We start from the raw sequence: 13642 nt of genomic DNA on the forward strand, positions 1-13642 counted from the left end.
AAGATCTCGATGACGCACGGCTCTGCCTTTGACGGGACGACGATCCTCAGCGGTCTCACGTCAAAGCAAACATTTGCATTATAAAACACGAGAGACGCAATCCCGCTTCCGAAGAACCGAAGCTGCTCATTTGTTTAGGCTTAGGGGACGACAATGGGCTTTTTTGAGATCCTTGGAAAGAGAGAGAGTAAACCGCCTCTCGTTGACAGATGTGATAGAAATGTGCGTAAACAAAGATTCACAGCGAGATAATGAAAAAAAAAGGGCTAATTTCAGACTAACCTTGCCACGGGTAGCATCACTGTGTCACTATGACTCAGATCCATTGTGCTCTCCTCTCTCTTCTCTCACTGTCACTTTTTCTTTTCTTGACCCGTTCTCCCTAATCTGCTGTCTCTCTTTAGCTACATTATCTGTCACTGTCTCCTCACCATCCTTTCTGAATAGAAATATTTCCTCCCTCACGACCAAATCTCCCTCCCTCGGTCTCCATTTCACATTCTATTTCATCTCATCCCTTCCTCCTCGACCCTCTCGCAAACAGAGAGGTAGAGAAATGCTACAGGGGAGGAATTATCAAAAGACATATGCTCCAAGGAGAAGATCATAAAAATGTTCTTAGTCATGACGCTCTTGGGGAACCTCATCTTTTATTCACCGAGCACACAAAATGTTTCCAGCCACCAGATGAAGTGAAAATCGGTAAAATACATTTCAGGTGTGGAATGGATGGGAAACGAAGGGACGGGCGTTTCTCAACCAATTCATTCATTCATCCAAAAGTGGAGACAAACAACCGCTTACGCTCTCATTTTGGGTGACCGATGAACGTTCTGGATGTTTTGGGGAAAAAAAAAAAACGGCGAACCTGGAGGAAACCCATGCGGGTGGAAAATTGAAAACTCTGCACAAAGAAGAAGACGCCGGAATGCTAACCAAATTGAATCAAATTTAACAATGATTACTTCTGTCGTTTTCTTTCAGCAGCCAATGTCAAGAAGACTCTGTGTGAGATGACTTGCAAAACTTGTATGAGATGCTAAATAGTAAAGGGAACTTTTAAAGGTCTAAACCAGAATAAAACCTGGAAAGGCTCTTTAAATGTGTTTTATGCTAATTACTGAGGCAGCTGACTTTGTTTCCAGTGGTAGATAGTTCCAGATCAGACGGGGATCTTGTCAGAGTAGGTATTGGCGCTTCGAAGAGATTAGAGATATCGGTGGGGAAAAGCTCAGCGGGGCTCTGCAAGGGCAGTCAGTACAATTTTTTACCGGCTAGTTTGGATTAAGAGACAAGTTCCAGCTTCTTACTAGTTCGCTGAATACTAATCCGCCACAGTCAAACTATCCATCCCATACGGATTGTTTCAATTACCCAGGAACAACTTTGAGAGCAGCAAAAAGTCACATATTACACCTTCAGTAATATACATGCAAGTATATTCCATTATTGTTTTATCATTTACTGCTCAGTCGTGATATATTGTCATAAATAAAAAGTGTCACACCATACAAAGTCCCATTGTCTGAGTTTGAAGTAGGGTCAAGTCCATATTTGTGTGTGTGTGTGTGTGTGTTTTAATTAAGAAGTGCTGTATCAAGGCTGATTGATTGGATTGATATTTGACACCAAGAGGGGCTGAAAGGGATACTTACATTTCATCTGCCTCACAACGGGCTTATTGGGCTCCAGCCAGTGCTTTGAAACACACAGAGGATTAGGAAAGAGGGGGAAAAAAATAAAGAGTTTAATGTTATTATAACAGATAAACAACAACAAAAGTTGATCCGTGCAATAAGCTACTGTGCTAAAGTCATTTTAATTAATGAATTCAAAAATGTAAGTCAACATGCAATATCATGATGATTTCACACAATCAAAAAAATTCACACAAAATAAAAAAAATGAACTAACCCTGGCAAAATCAACAATATTTCCAGAACATGTGGATAGTGTCCCCTAGAGCCGCCGCTCAAAAGGCTCAAACAAACCAACAGCAGAAGGAGAGAAACGGCACACAGCTCGCGGTTCTTTGAATGTCTGTCACCTTGACTCATCCGTAGGTCTTAAAAGATGTACGAGATCGAACTAGAATATAAAAATTAAACAAAAAATAACCGTTTCATTTTATGGATGTTCATATTAATATTCATTGTCACTATGCAGCTGCGTGATCTGCACGTGTACGAACATGACAGTCTGTCAGAGAGTTAACAATATTGTTGATTTAGCGGCAAAAAATATATACATGATAAAATAATAAATTCATTTAATGGTAAAAATAGATATGGGAAACTGATCCCTGAATTCTTGACTCCCTGAAAGGCTTCATCTACACAGATGGGGACCAATTGTTTGTCTAGAATAGACATAATATTATTTATAACAGCAAAGATTGTGCTTTGATGGGCTCTAAATAAAGACTGGTGGATTAAAAAAGTGAATGGAAATTGAATATCCAAAGCTCCTTACAAAACTTCGGGGGATAAACGCGGGATTTTCCGTTTCATTTATGCAAACTGAGAATGTTAGTTATAACTACCAGTAATTTGATAAAAAATTGAAGGTCGCTCCCTTCGTCTTGATACATCAAAGAGTTCCTTTATGGACATTCTAGACAAGTTATTCAGGATACATTTGAGAGGAGACAGAAACAGACCCAAGAACTTTGCGGCACTATCCCTGGACCTGATGCAAAATCGAGGTGGGTGACAGGAGCAAGCCAGCTCGTCCCTTTTTTTTTAACCTAAGAGACCTGCACCCTCTGTGAGCCAGGAAACTCTAGGCTCTTCAGCCCGAAGCGAATGCCAAACACTGGCCATGCAGATGGGCTTGGCACACAGAAAGAAGGATAATCTGATTTCCTCAAAGTGAGGTGTGGAAATCAGCGACACTGAGAGGCTCCTATGTTCTCCACTGTGTTCCACCTTGAAGAGAAGCTGTTCTACACTGAGCCTCATGTGCTTAAACACCCTCTTAAACATGTTGGGTGTACAACATGTTTCACAGATTCAAAATATTGACAACTGTGACCGCTCCAAAATGTTAATTCCCCCATTTTGGCGATAAACAATTCATACTCAGCCGAAACAGACCAGGTTGTGCAGGTCGTGCTTTTCCATCCCAGCCCACCAGAGGGTAACCGCAACCTCCGAGAGCACTTGAGTCCACCTGAACACCGGCCCATTTCCCCAAGTGCTCGGCTAGCGCCATCATCGGCACGGTTTGCCTATAATTACCGATCACACTTCCACAGTAGTAAACAGGTTTGCAAGCGTGTTTGGCTTTAACCAACCATGCTCTAACTGTTTTTGGGGAAAGAATCTCCTCTGGAAAGATAAAGTAGGAAGACTTGGACCTGCAGAAAAGAACTCAATTTAAAAGTCAGCTGAATTTTTTGTATCCAAAAATGTTATATTGGGCACATTTTGAATAAAAATACCTTTAACCGTACAGGTAAATAATGCTAACAGTCATATCGTTAAAAGCAACCACGAGTCCCTTAGTGTCAACAGCTTTTCAGACATCTACGTGTATACACGCAGACCATAGGCTGTATCCGGAGTTTGCATTAAAAGGCAGAGCCATAAAATACCTAGTACTTCCATTCAGGGTGTTATTGATCCCCGGGGCATCCGCAAATGTGTTGAGGCAGATTTGGCTCCTCCGTGTTCTTCGGTGACACGGCTCTGACGACATGCTTCTGAGTGAAACAGCAGAGCGCCTCTCCTTAACTGCATCCAACGTTCAAGAACTGTATTTCTCAGTGAAATTGCAGAAAGGGATGCTCAACTCTACTGACATTTTTTTTTTTTTTTTTTTTACCAGCCTCGAAATATATTCTGTCTCCAGTCAAGGGCACCCATAAGAGCACAGAGTGTCTGTGTTTCACGATTGTCATGCTTGATTTCCGTCGGGAACCAAACTACAGCTCCGTGCGGTCTCGAAGCTGGCTTGAATGATGGTCTCTGAAATGGTAGAGTCATTTGGGCTGCAGGAAATAAAGGCATTTCAGCATTCTCTTGGGCCGAGAAAGCGGTAAAATAGCACCAGCCTGCACGGTGACTCTACTCCAAGAGACGGAGCCTGGTAAACGTCGTAAGCACAAACCCTTTCTCGAGGTCAATCGGGGTCAATTAACCTCCCAGAGCTATTACCCATATTTTAGAGTCAAACAATTTTGTCAATTGTGTTTTGAGAAAACCTGGCAAAAATGTGGTTTTCTCATCAGAATCTCCCAAAGTTAGCTCATTGTCAGTTCGCTTGGTGGCGTATTCAGCAGCTGTCGATGAGAACCGCCCACGCACCGAGCCACTTCTCTGCCTCTGGGCTAAACAAGCGCTGTCACCCGCACTTTTCCACAACAAATAAGGATGAACCCCTGGGGATGCACATCCTGGCTCATCGATGTCCCATATACAAGCGTCTGCTCAACAGATTTAATTAAGTGAATTGAGTTGACATTATGACTATAACCACTGTTCCCTGGAGTAAAAAAACAAGGTGCAACACTAGGCAGCCCTCAAATGGGCTCGGTAAAGAGAATCCTTCTGGGATGAAATATGGCTGTGACAACAGGTGCTTATTTTTGCAGGCAGCACAGAACACACATTTCTCATTGACATAAAATCGGATAAAAAGTGTCTCTCTCTGGTTCACTTCATCAACTAACTGACCGCGCCGAACCAGAGTAGATCTACTCTACTTACTACAGACATACGCGCCCCATTGTTGACAAATGTAAATGTAATGTAAATCACCTTTTATATATAAAAGAATGTGGAAATACAATCATGAACACATTGCAGTATTCCTCTATTGGTGACATGGGCTTTTTTTTACAAATGGCAAATTTTGAATTATGCTGAAGGTTAGAGGTTTTTAATAGCTGCAACTTTCTTTTCAGTTACAACCTTGTAGCTAGGGCTTGTATATCAGCCCCAATTCTGCATTTATTAACAATTACACATCTGCTTTTAAGTGTTAAAATAGCCAACTATTTCCAGATAATCTATCAAAATTACTTTATGAATAAAAACAAATGATTTTGTGAAACCTGAGGGAAAACAAAACTATAAACTGAAATAAAAGACTTACCCTTTGTTTCTCAGGATCTACATAACGTATTCCAAAGTAGTCTTTCTCAAGCAGGTTGTAGTGATTACAAACGTGGTCCAGCAGGAACTGGCCTCTGGTTTCTCTCTGAAAAGAAATAAAAGATATGATTCAAAATTGTAATTTGAGTTTGTAATCGTGAACCAGTACTTTTATGGTGACAAAGATTTATGGTAAAGGAAATATTTTGGAGATTTTTAAAATCCTTTGTGATGATATTATAGCCGCTGCTTAGAACAATTGTTTTGCTACTAAATAAAACCCAGAGGCACCTCATTAACACAGCGCAGACTAAGAGAGATCAATAATCAATCTACATTTACTGCCTGATCTTAAGTCAATATTTACTCATCACCAAAAAACACACAAATTGATTCTCAGAAACAAAACAAAGGTATAAAGCAGCGCGGCATGAATCCAAAATTCTCAGACACATTAGACATGTAATTATGTGCTGCTATTTGCGCTCATCTCCATATTCGATTTCCATTCTTACTTAGTCCATGCATTTTGTCATGTATAGTGATGTGTGTCCTTTAACAGCATCTCTAACCTGCTGATGGTGGTGGAATCAGTACTCGGCGGGATACGAATAATTGATTTTGTAAGAAACCATTGTGATTTACTTGCCCGCGAGACACGCACAAACACAGGAAGACTGTTAAATAAAACATGTAAAAACCACCACTCAGCTATAAAGTCCTTATGTCATACAATTCAAAAGAGATCTCCATAGTAATGAACATCTTCTTTATATCAATCGGCCCTTCAGATCCAATGAAGACAGAGGTGAGCTAGTTTTGTCAACAACCAAACAAAAGAAAATGCTTTTTAAACCATATTTCAAGTAGACATTTGTCAATCTGTTCCGTGCAGGAATTGCTATACAGTGTAGGTGTGGATTAAAAACAAAGCAAAAAAAAAAAAGCAGCGTATTTTCCACGACAGTCACAGTCATGAGTCAAACAAATCCCAGGAGCAGTAAGCAGAAATAGATGAATATATGCGCATTTATAGCGATTAAAAAGACTGAACCCATGCTGGGTAATCAAATGCAGGAGCTACGATCCCGGGGCCGTCAACAAATTCAGGTCACGGCAAAAACGACGGAGTAGAATTAAAAATAAAACAAGTACAAAATACACAATGCACAGAAGGAGTTCAAATATAGGCTACTTACAAGTAGACACTGGATGCTGTACATTTTTATATCAATAATTAATCAACCACTTCTCCCAGATGCTTAGAGTGAAACAGCATCATGCAGCCATCCTACGTGGAAGAGAAGTGTATTTAAATACGTTTTCGTTTACTTAAATCATTGGGATTAGAAGTAGATTATGGAGTAGAGATGGCTAAGACCAAGATTATATCAAGCAATGTCCTCAGTAAGATAGAGCTTATGTGTATGTGTGTAGTCTCATTTCTGTCTAAACCACTTTAAGACTTCTTGCGGATCCATTTCAACTGTTACTAAAAGAAGATGTGAAAAACAAACGGCAAAAACATGGGAATTCGAGTCAGAAATGCCAGGACACCTTTGGTGCGACTGCTTCTTGGGACGGATGCTTGAGGGAAGTAAGAGAGGACGATGGAAGAGAGCCGACCAGACAGGCTGAATAAAGGCCAAACATGGCCGGGACAAAAAAAAAAAAACAGGAGAAAAAAAAGAAAAGGAGTTAAAAAAAGGAGAAGAGTGAGGAAGAGAAGAGGAGAAAAAGCGAGAAACACAGGTCTAAAGAGTCCATGTCGTGTCCAACAAGGGCTCAATACATTTTTCATACATTCAAAGGCTGGACATTAAATATTAACCCAGTCAGTCTCAACACGATCTCACCTAATGATGGCAAAGTGCTCTTCTCTCTGCTCTGCTTGAAGAAACACACACACACACACACACACACACACACACACACAAACTTGGAGCAGAGTGTGTTCCGTTTAGGGCGAGCAAAGTACACTCCTAATGTGTTTGTGTGTGTGTGTGTGTGTGTCTGTGTGTGTATAACTATGCTCGACCGTTTTTTGTGATAAAACATTCTTCGTGGGGCCGGACATTGCGGATAAAAAAGCACGTTTTCAATTGAATATTCATTTCTAAATCCATCTGCGTTGCACGAAGGCACAGGTTTAACCTTTGTAGGTTCGGGATAAAAACTTGAATCCTCGTACGTCCCGCTCTTCTCATTTATCAGACATGTATACTTTTCTTTAGGAACGATAAATCTGCGAGAGATTTCAAAAATCCACTCGGCTGCTCAACAACACTGAACTGCTACGTTCGAATTCCTCTGGAATTACGAAAAACACATTTAATCCGAGCTGCTCTGGTCGATACTGCAAACACGAGACGGGGGGGAAAATCTCCTTGCTTGTTCAGTACGACACCGGAAAATGTGAGCAAAGGATAAATGACTAATGATGGGAAACGTACACAAGTACTAGTGATAATAACGTATTTGATTTGTGTGTAATCACACACTTAACAACAACAATAACTGTTCATAATATGCAATATTTCATCACAGCTACATGTACAATACATTTTCATACTCTAGTGCACTCTTTATCTTTCACTTGGTACTTAAGACCTTAAGACACTTTGTAGTTTTCACTTGTTACGTAAGACACTTTATTTATTTATTTATTTATTTATCTTTTAACTCTTTTTACTGTTTGTACAATTTTCTACTATTATTTACTATTGTTATATTTTCCTTGTAACGCTGGCACAACAATTCCTTTTCGATAAATAAAGTTGTTCTTGTTCTTATTCTTAACAACAACAACTACTACTCTGGGACAAAAGAATGGAAAAATTCCAATTAAATAAAGGCTGAATTTGTTGAGAACTAAACAATAGTGCTCAATGGTGTGTAATGTTAAATTGCACATTCTTATATATCTTAAAAAGACGTAATTAAGGTAAATCAAGGCACATATTGGCTGAGTCTAATGGACCGAAACCAAACTGCCGCTGTACCCGTCAGGGGAATGTATATTCAAGATGCGTTGCGTTTGTGACTCGAGATGAGCCGCCGAGCGTCCGTTTGTGTCTTGTATTATTAACGAGGTCAATATTTGTATTTACATCAGCACCACCACCACCTCATCCCCTGGGGAAAACGTATGGATCCGTCCAGAAGGCTGACCGGGATACAACACAGACCGATCAATGCCCTGTGTGCTGAGTGCGTGGAAAAGTGACTCAGGAGACAAAAACACAGTAATGTCTTTCTTTCCAGTAGGATAAAGATATACATAAAGCATATTTTTACACTTTTAAGCATCTTGAAGTTGAGAAAAAGAATCCTGCTCTACAAAGTCCAACTGAACTCCAAAACCCTCATTACCCGTTTGAGGTTTAGACGCTTTAAGATGTTGATTCTGAAAATAAATATTCAAAATCCAAACAATGTGCATGATCGCAACCAATTCATTTGTATGAAAGGTGTGATTACAAAAGACTTGCAAATCATTTATTTCACTTTTCATCAAAAGATCAGCCTGACCAGTTGTAACCTTGGATACAGCAGAAAAGCCTGAAGCTCCAGATATAGGATAATATAGGATTTTTGCCCTTCATTATTTGTCCAGCGAAAAGGCAAGAAAATGTGGAAATGAACAAGTTTTAATGGCAGGTTGTTTCTTTAAAATGTAATTTTAAGATCTGTATTTAAATAATCAACAACGCCAATTGCACTCAATGCTTTATTAATCATATTTTATTGTCTCTTAATTCATTCATGAATCCACCTTGGAATATATACAGCCCAATTTTACTATATTATGATGGTACTTCATAATGCTTACATGTTTAAATATGTATATATTTATGTATCATGGATAATCCCTAATCCATGAGCAGCAGTTATAATATGGTGACTATGACCTTGTACCCCATGGGGGAGGAGAAGACCACATACCTCATCACAACCTGCACTACTGCAGCACACACACACACACACACACACACACACACACACCCTCAATATGCACTTCCACACACATGAAAGTGCATCATGACCGGGCAGAGAGCCTAACAAGCCTACGGTTAGGGCCATAAAATCTCATTTTATGCAGAAGACCCAATTTCTAATATAATGGATAGTCATCATTTTTTGCTCTGTGCACCGCCGGACACTAACTCACAGGACGAAAGTGGAAAGGAGGAGAGAGGAAGAGAGGGAGAGAGAAAGAGATAGATTATGACCATGCATGGAACAGCTGCATTGAAAGAGTCGTCTTATCTTTGTACCACAGGATGTTTACAATTTTGTGCAAAACAAACAACCCCTGGTGAGGTGGCTGAAATAATGAGAGAATGTAAACCTGACTGAATGTAAATGATCTCATGCTCTTGACTTATAATAGTATGCCAAACAATATTGTCACTTCCGCTTTCTCTCCCATTCTGTTTTCATGTTTAACCGTAAAACACAACAGGAAGTGTGAGGCAACGATGACAAGTGTACACAACAACAAAAAACACTGTCCTGAATATGGCGCTTTGCTTCAATACAGGGGCCTTCACACCTACATTTTCCATATTTAAGCCAGAAAAAATCAGAATGGGGGGTCCAATAGTGGGTGATTCCACCTCACAGCAAGAAGATCCCTGGTTCGATTGTTCCTCCAGTTTCTTGCAGTGGATTCATTGGAGATCCTTAATTGTGCCAACGTGTGAATGAATGAGAACTCTTGCATGTTTCTATAATGTAGAATTCATCTGACGACATCAGGGACGATGCTGACAAAACCAAATGTATGAATAATAAATAATATCATATAATAATAATGAATAAATACATTTATTAATGACAAAGCGAGCAACCAAAGTCATTGTTCACCTATTCATTTATTTTTTGGCTTTTTCCGCTTGGATCCAATTGAGATACGCAACGATTCGCTCTCTCAGCCTCATAATTGTTATTTATTCCAAAGTAAATGGTGTGATTCTTTCATAACTCACATCAATGTCTTCAAATGTCATCCCACCACGGGCCCGAAAAAAGGTTTTCCAAGCAAAAGCGGAGTCTCGGCCATGCTTGGTTATAAAATATGACATTTTCAGTATTCATTTGGTGTCGCCCAGCTGGGTGAGGCTGGAGACAGCCGAGTGATCTGATGCTGAAGTGTCCTTGAGCAAAATTCCTAATATCAGTCATGACATTCTTCCATCTCTCTCGCGAAATCATATCTTGCCTATCCACCTAATATTTGGACTTTATTTTCAAACAGCAATTGGCCTCTTTTTGATACTTCCCTTTCATGCTTTATCCCTCCTTCTCTCACTACCTCGTCTTCCTTTTACAAAATCCTTCCACCCTGCCAATATATTTAAAACCTTTTTCCCGTTTAAGCTGCTTAATCTGTTTTATTTTCGGCCAACCGACCTAGCTTGCACTCCATCCTCACATTTATTAAAATGCAGCTATGTCATCCTCGAGTTTGGGCTATTCATGAATATACATTAATGTCAAGTAACACCATGGTGTTGATCGTACATACATCCTCAGTACGTTAGTTTAAAGGACCCAAGAGTACAGAGCAATCATTTTGGCAATCATAAAACCTAAACATTAATGAAAATGAATGATGAATAATGAAAGAAGAATAAAGGAAAGAACAAAGGAGGGAAATGTTAATGACATGGAAATAAACTGGCTCAAATTACCTCAAGGGTTCAATGAACATTTTCGCAAAATGCCAAAATGTCCTTAAATCCCTCACAAAATAGCAAGAAAATATATCATGTTGGATTTTATCTTGTCATTTATAACTTGGAGAGGTTTCTAAAGCAGCCGAATACATAAATAAATGAACAAATGGATAAATAAATCCATCCATAAATAAATAAATGAAATAAATCCATTTGTCTAGGGATGAAGCCAACTTGAATTATGAACATGACAAATGAAATTTCATACCAAAATGTATTTCAACATGCCTATGGTTCTGCTTTTGTTTTGAATTTGAAACAAAATCAGCTTGTGATTATTAAAGCATTATTTTTTTTCTTCCATATTGCCAGCCCTTCATTATGGTCTAATCTAAAACCCCATCTAACCCCTTATTTTGATAATTCCCTCTGACCTCCTCTCACGCCTCCTTCCGACCATTCAGTTGCAAATGAAAAATCAGAAAGGGATTATTTCCATTTAGACGTCTTCAGAGGAGAAGCAAAGAAGCTTTGTTAAGGCAGATATAAATAGACAGGCAGAGCTATTTATAACTTCCTCCAAAGAATACCTTTGAGTTTGTGGCTCACACACTGACTACTTTTGTAACACATATATAAAACACTCATACAACCTGTCATACACACACACCTTCTGCATGGCAGTAATCATGAAAAGGAACAGCAACATTTAAATGCATCCCTGAAGACACAGTATCTTTGAAAATTTTTTAAAGTGAGGTGCACAAGAATAGAAACAGAGCCGTCAACAGGAAATGCATCAAGATTTCAATAATTCCAGTTATTATGGGCAATTTCACTGCCGTGCCTAATTGCTTGTTAATCACGGGGAATTGATGTCCATAATTTTACAAATGGCACCGTATGAATCTTTCAAGCCAGGCCAGCGATGGTTTCTACACCAAACGCACATCAGGCACTTACACAGACACACACGACCAGACAAAACGACACACACATACGCACACACACACTCCCGGAGTAGAGCATCACTGACAGCTGACTGATGTTGGCCTCATGAAGAACAGTGATCTCTCTTAATTATATATGATGTGTCACTGAGAAGGAAGAGAAAGAGCGAGGGGGAGGCAGATATAGATGAGGGGTGTAAAAATAGAAGGTGGTCAAAGGAGTTGGTTTAGAGATGAAAAGTGGAGCAGTGAAGGAGGGGTAAAGCCAGTGGGAAAACGCAGGGAACGGACGGGAGGGGGCAAGGATGGAGGGAAGAGAACCAAAAGAAGTAACGTTGACTGGGAGACGAGTGGGAAGAAGAGGAGGTGACCGTGTATTGATCTTGACATGTCTCTCCTGCAGCAGCCCTGCCAGAACATAACAACTTAACATGAGCAGAGCAGCCTGGACATGTTCACCCCTAAGGCTGCACACACACACACACACACACACACACACACACACACACATACACATAGGCTCTCACACACAACCTCTCTATCAGCCTTGGAGTTGTTTGTCAAACTTGTAATTGGAAAAGTGAAAAAGGGACTACCTTTATGGATGTAGGTGTTGAACTCTCTCAGAAATACTTCAGACTAAAGGATATGTGAGGATGTACCTTCGATGTGAGGGTGACTGTGTTTTTATTTCCGTGCGCAAAGATGCAGGGATTCATAATCGACATGGTTTTATTGTAGAAATAATGCATGTGTGCACTGGAAATTCTGCCATGATTAAAAGAAAAATCAGATTTGGCATCTAAGGCTTCGACATTGTAAGTTAATCTCCATCATATAATATAAAACAGGTGCAAAGGAAATTATAGCTGATAAAACTGATGGAAAAATAAAGTGCACTCAACCAACGATATTTTCAAGCAAAGATTTTTTTTATCATTTGTCATTTGGCAGTCGCTCTTTGTACCGAGAGATTTGGCTCCTTTCCATTCCTTATTATCACCTGGGTATGATTTTTCTCTTATTATTAGGCACAGAAAATCGATTAGGCCAAGGAAAGCAAACAATTGTGAAATATTATGTGCAGAGATGTAAACATAAAAAAAAAATAAAATAAAAAAAATTGACACTGGTGACAATAGTGCAATAGTGCAGAGTGCAGGGGAAGGAGCTGCTGCTGAGGAGCAGAGGTGTAGCATGAGGAGCACAGGATGTCATGAAATATGTAGGACGGAGCAGCGCAGCACTGGAACACAAAGCCATTAAAGAAAGTTCTGGAAAATGCAGTCAGCTAGAAACATAAACATCCATTTCCTTATCGGGGCTTGAGTCGGAAAGACACACGGACACACTCCCGTGTACTCCGAACGCTCCCGCCGTCCCGGTGAAAAGCTTAACTTTGTGAGACGTCAACACAAGGCTCGAATGCACTTTTGCGCCCGGAGAGAGAGACACGCGTGTTCACATGAATGTAGGCACAACAATCACCTCTACGTTGGATGCACTTATACGGAGTTTTGTAAATGATTCATAAGAGACATGCTGGGCAGTCAGTATGAGTGTAAGGGTCAGACTCCACGGCCGAGGAAGCAGAAAACCTCTGACGTACGCATGTATCATAGACAGGAGTCATAACCTGGTTGATTTGCAGGCTCCTGCTTTTTGAAACGGCGACAGCTGCTCGGGAGCCGCCAAGGGCCTCTGAGCCGGCCCCACATGATCCAGTTTGTTTGTGAAAGGCAGAATGAAAACATCCATGTGGCTTTGTTTACGCCGCCAAGAGGTTTTCACTTCCTGTTTTAATTCCATGCTGTCGTTATCTTTATAATTTATCCTGCGCTAAGGGTCGTAGGGGGGCTGGAAGCTAAACCAGACATATAACCAGTCACTGCAATTTAAGCGCTCCGATGAACCC

At 40.1% G+C, this 13642-nt stretch overlaps 1 protein-coding gene across 2 annotated transcripts in view; it reads right to left on the reverse strand.

The window, feature by feature from the left end:
• The window catches only part of frmd3 (FERM domain containing 3), a 45614-nt gene that overhangs the window by 28400 nt on the left and 3572 nt on the right, over positions 1-13642 (reverse strand). For both annotated transcript variants that reach the window (XM_086173602.1, XM_086173601.1), the window contains exons 2-3: positions 5098-5202; positions 1656-1698 (exon numbers count right to left, since the gene is read on the reverse strand). In XM_086173602.1, coding sequence (XP_086029728.1) covers positions 1656-1698; positions 5098-5202 — 148 coding nt within the window. The remainder of the gene's footprint in view (positions 1-1655; positions 1699-5097; positions 5203-13642) is intronic.

This window comes from Fistularia commersonii, chromosome 26 (assembly GCF_037954325.1).
Source record: "Fistularia commersonii isolate RoL2024-O1a breed Wild chromosome 26, RoL_Fcom_v1.0, whole genome shotgun sequence".
NCBI lineage: Eukaryota > Metazoa > Chordata > Actinopteri > Syngnathiformes > Fistulariidae > Fistularia > Fistularia commersonii.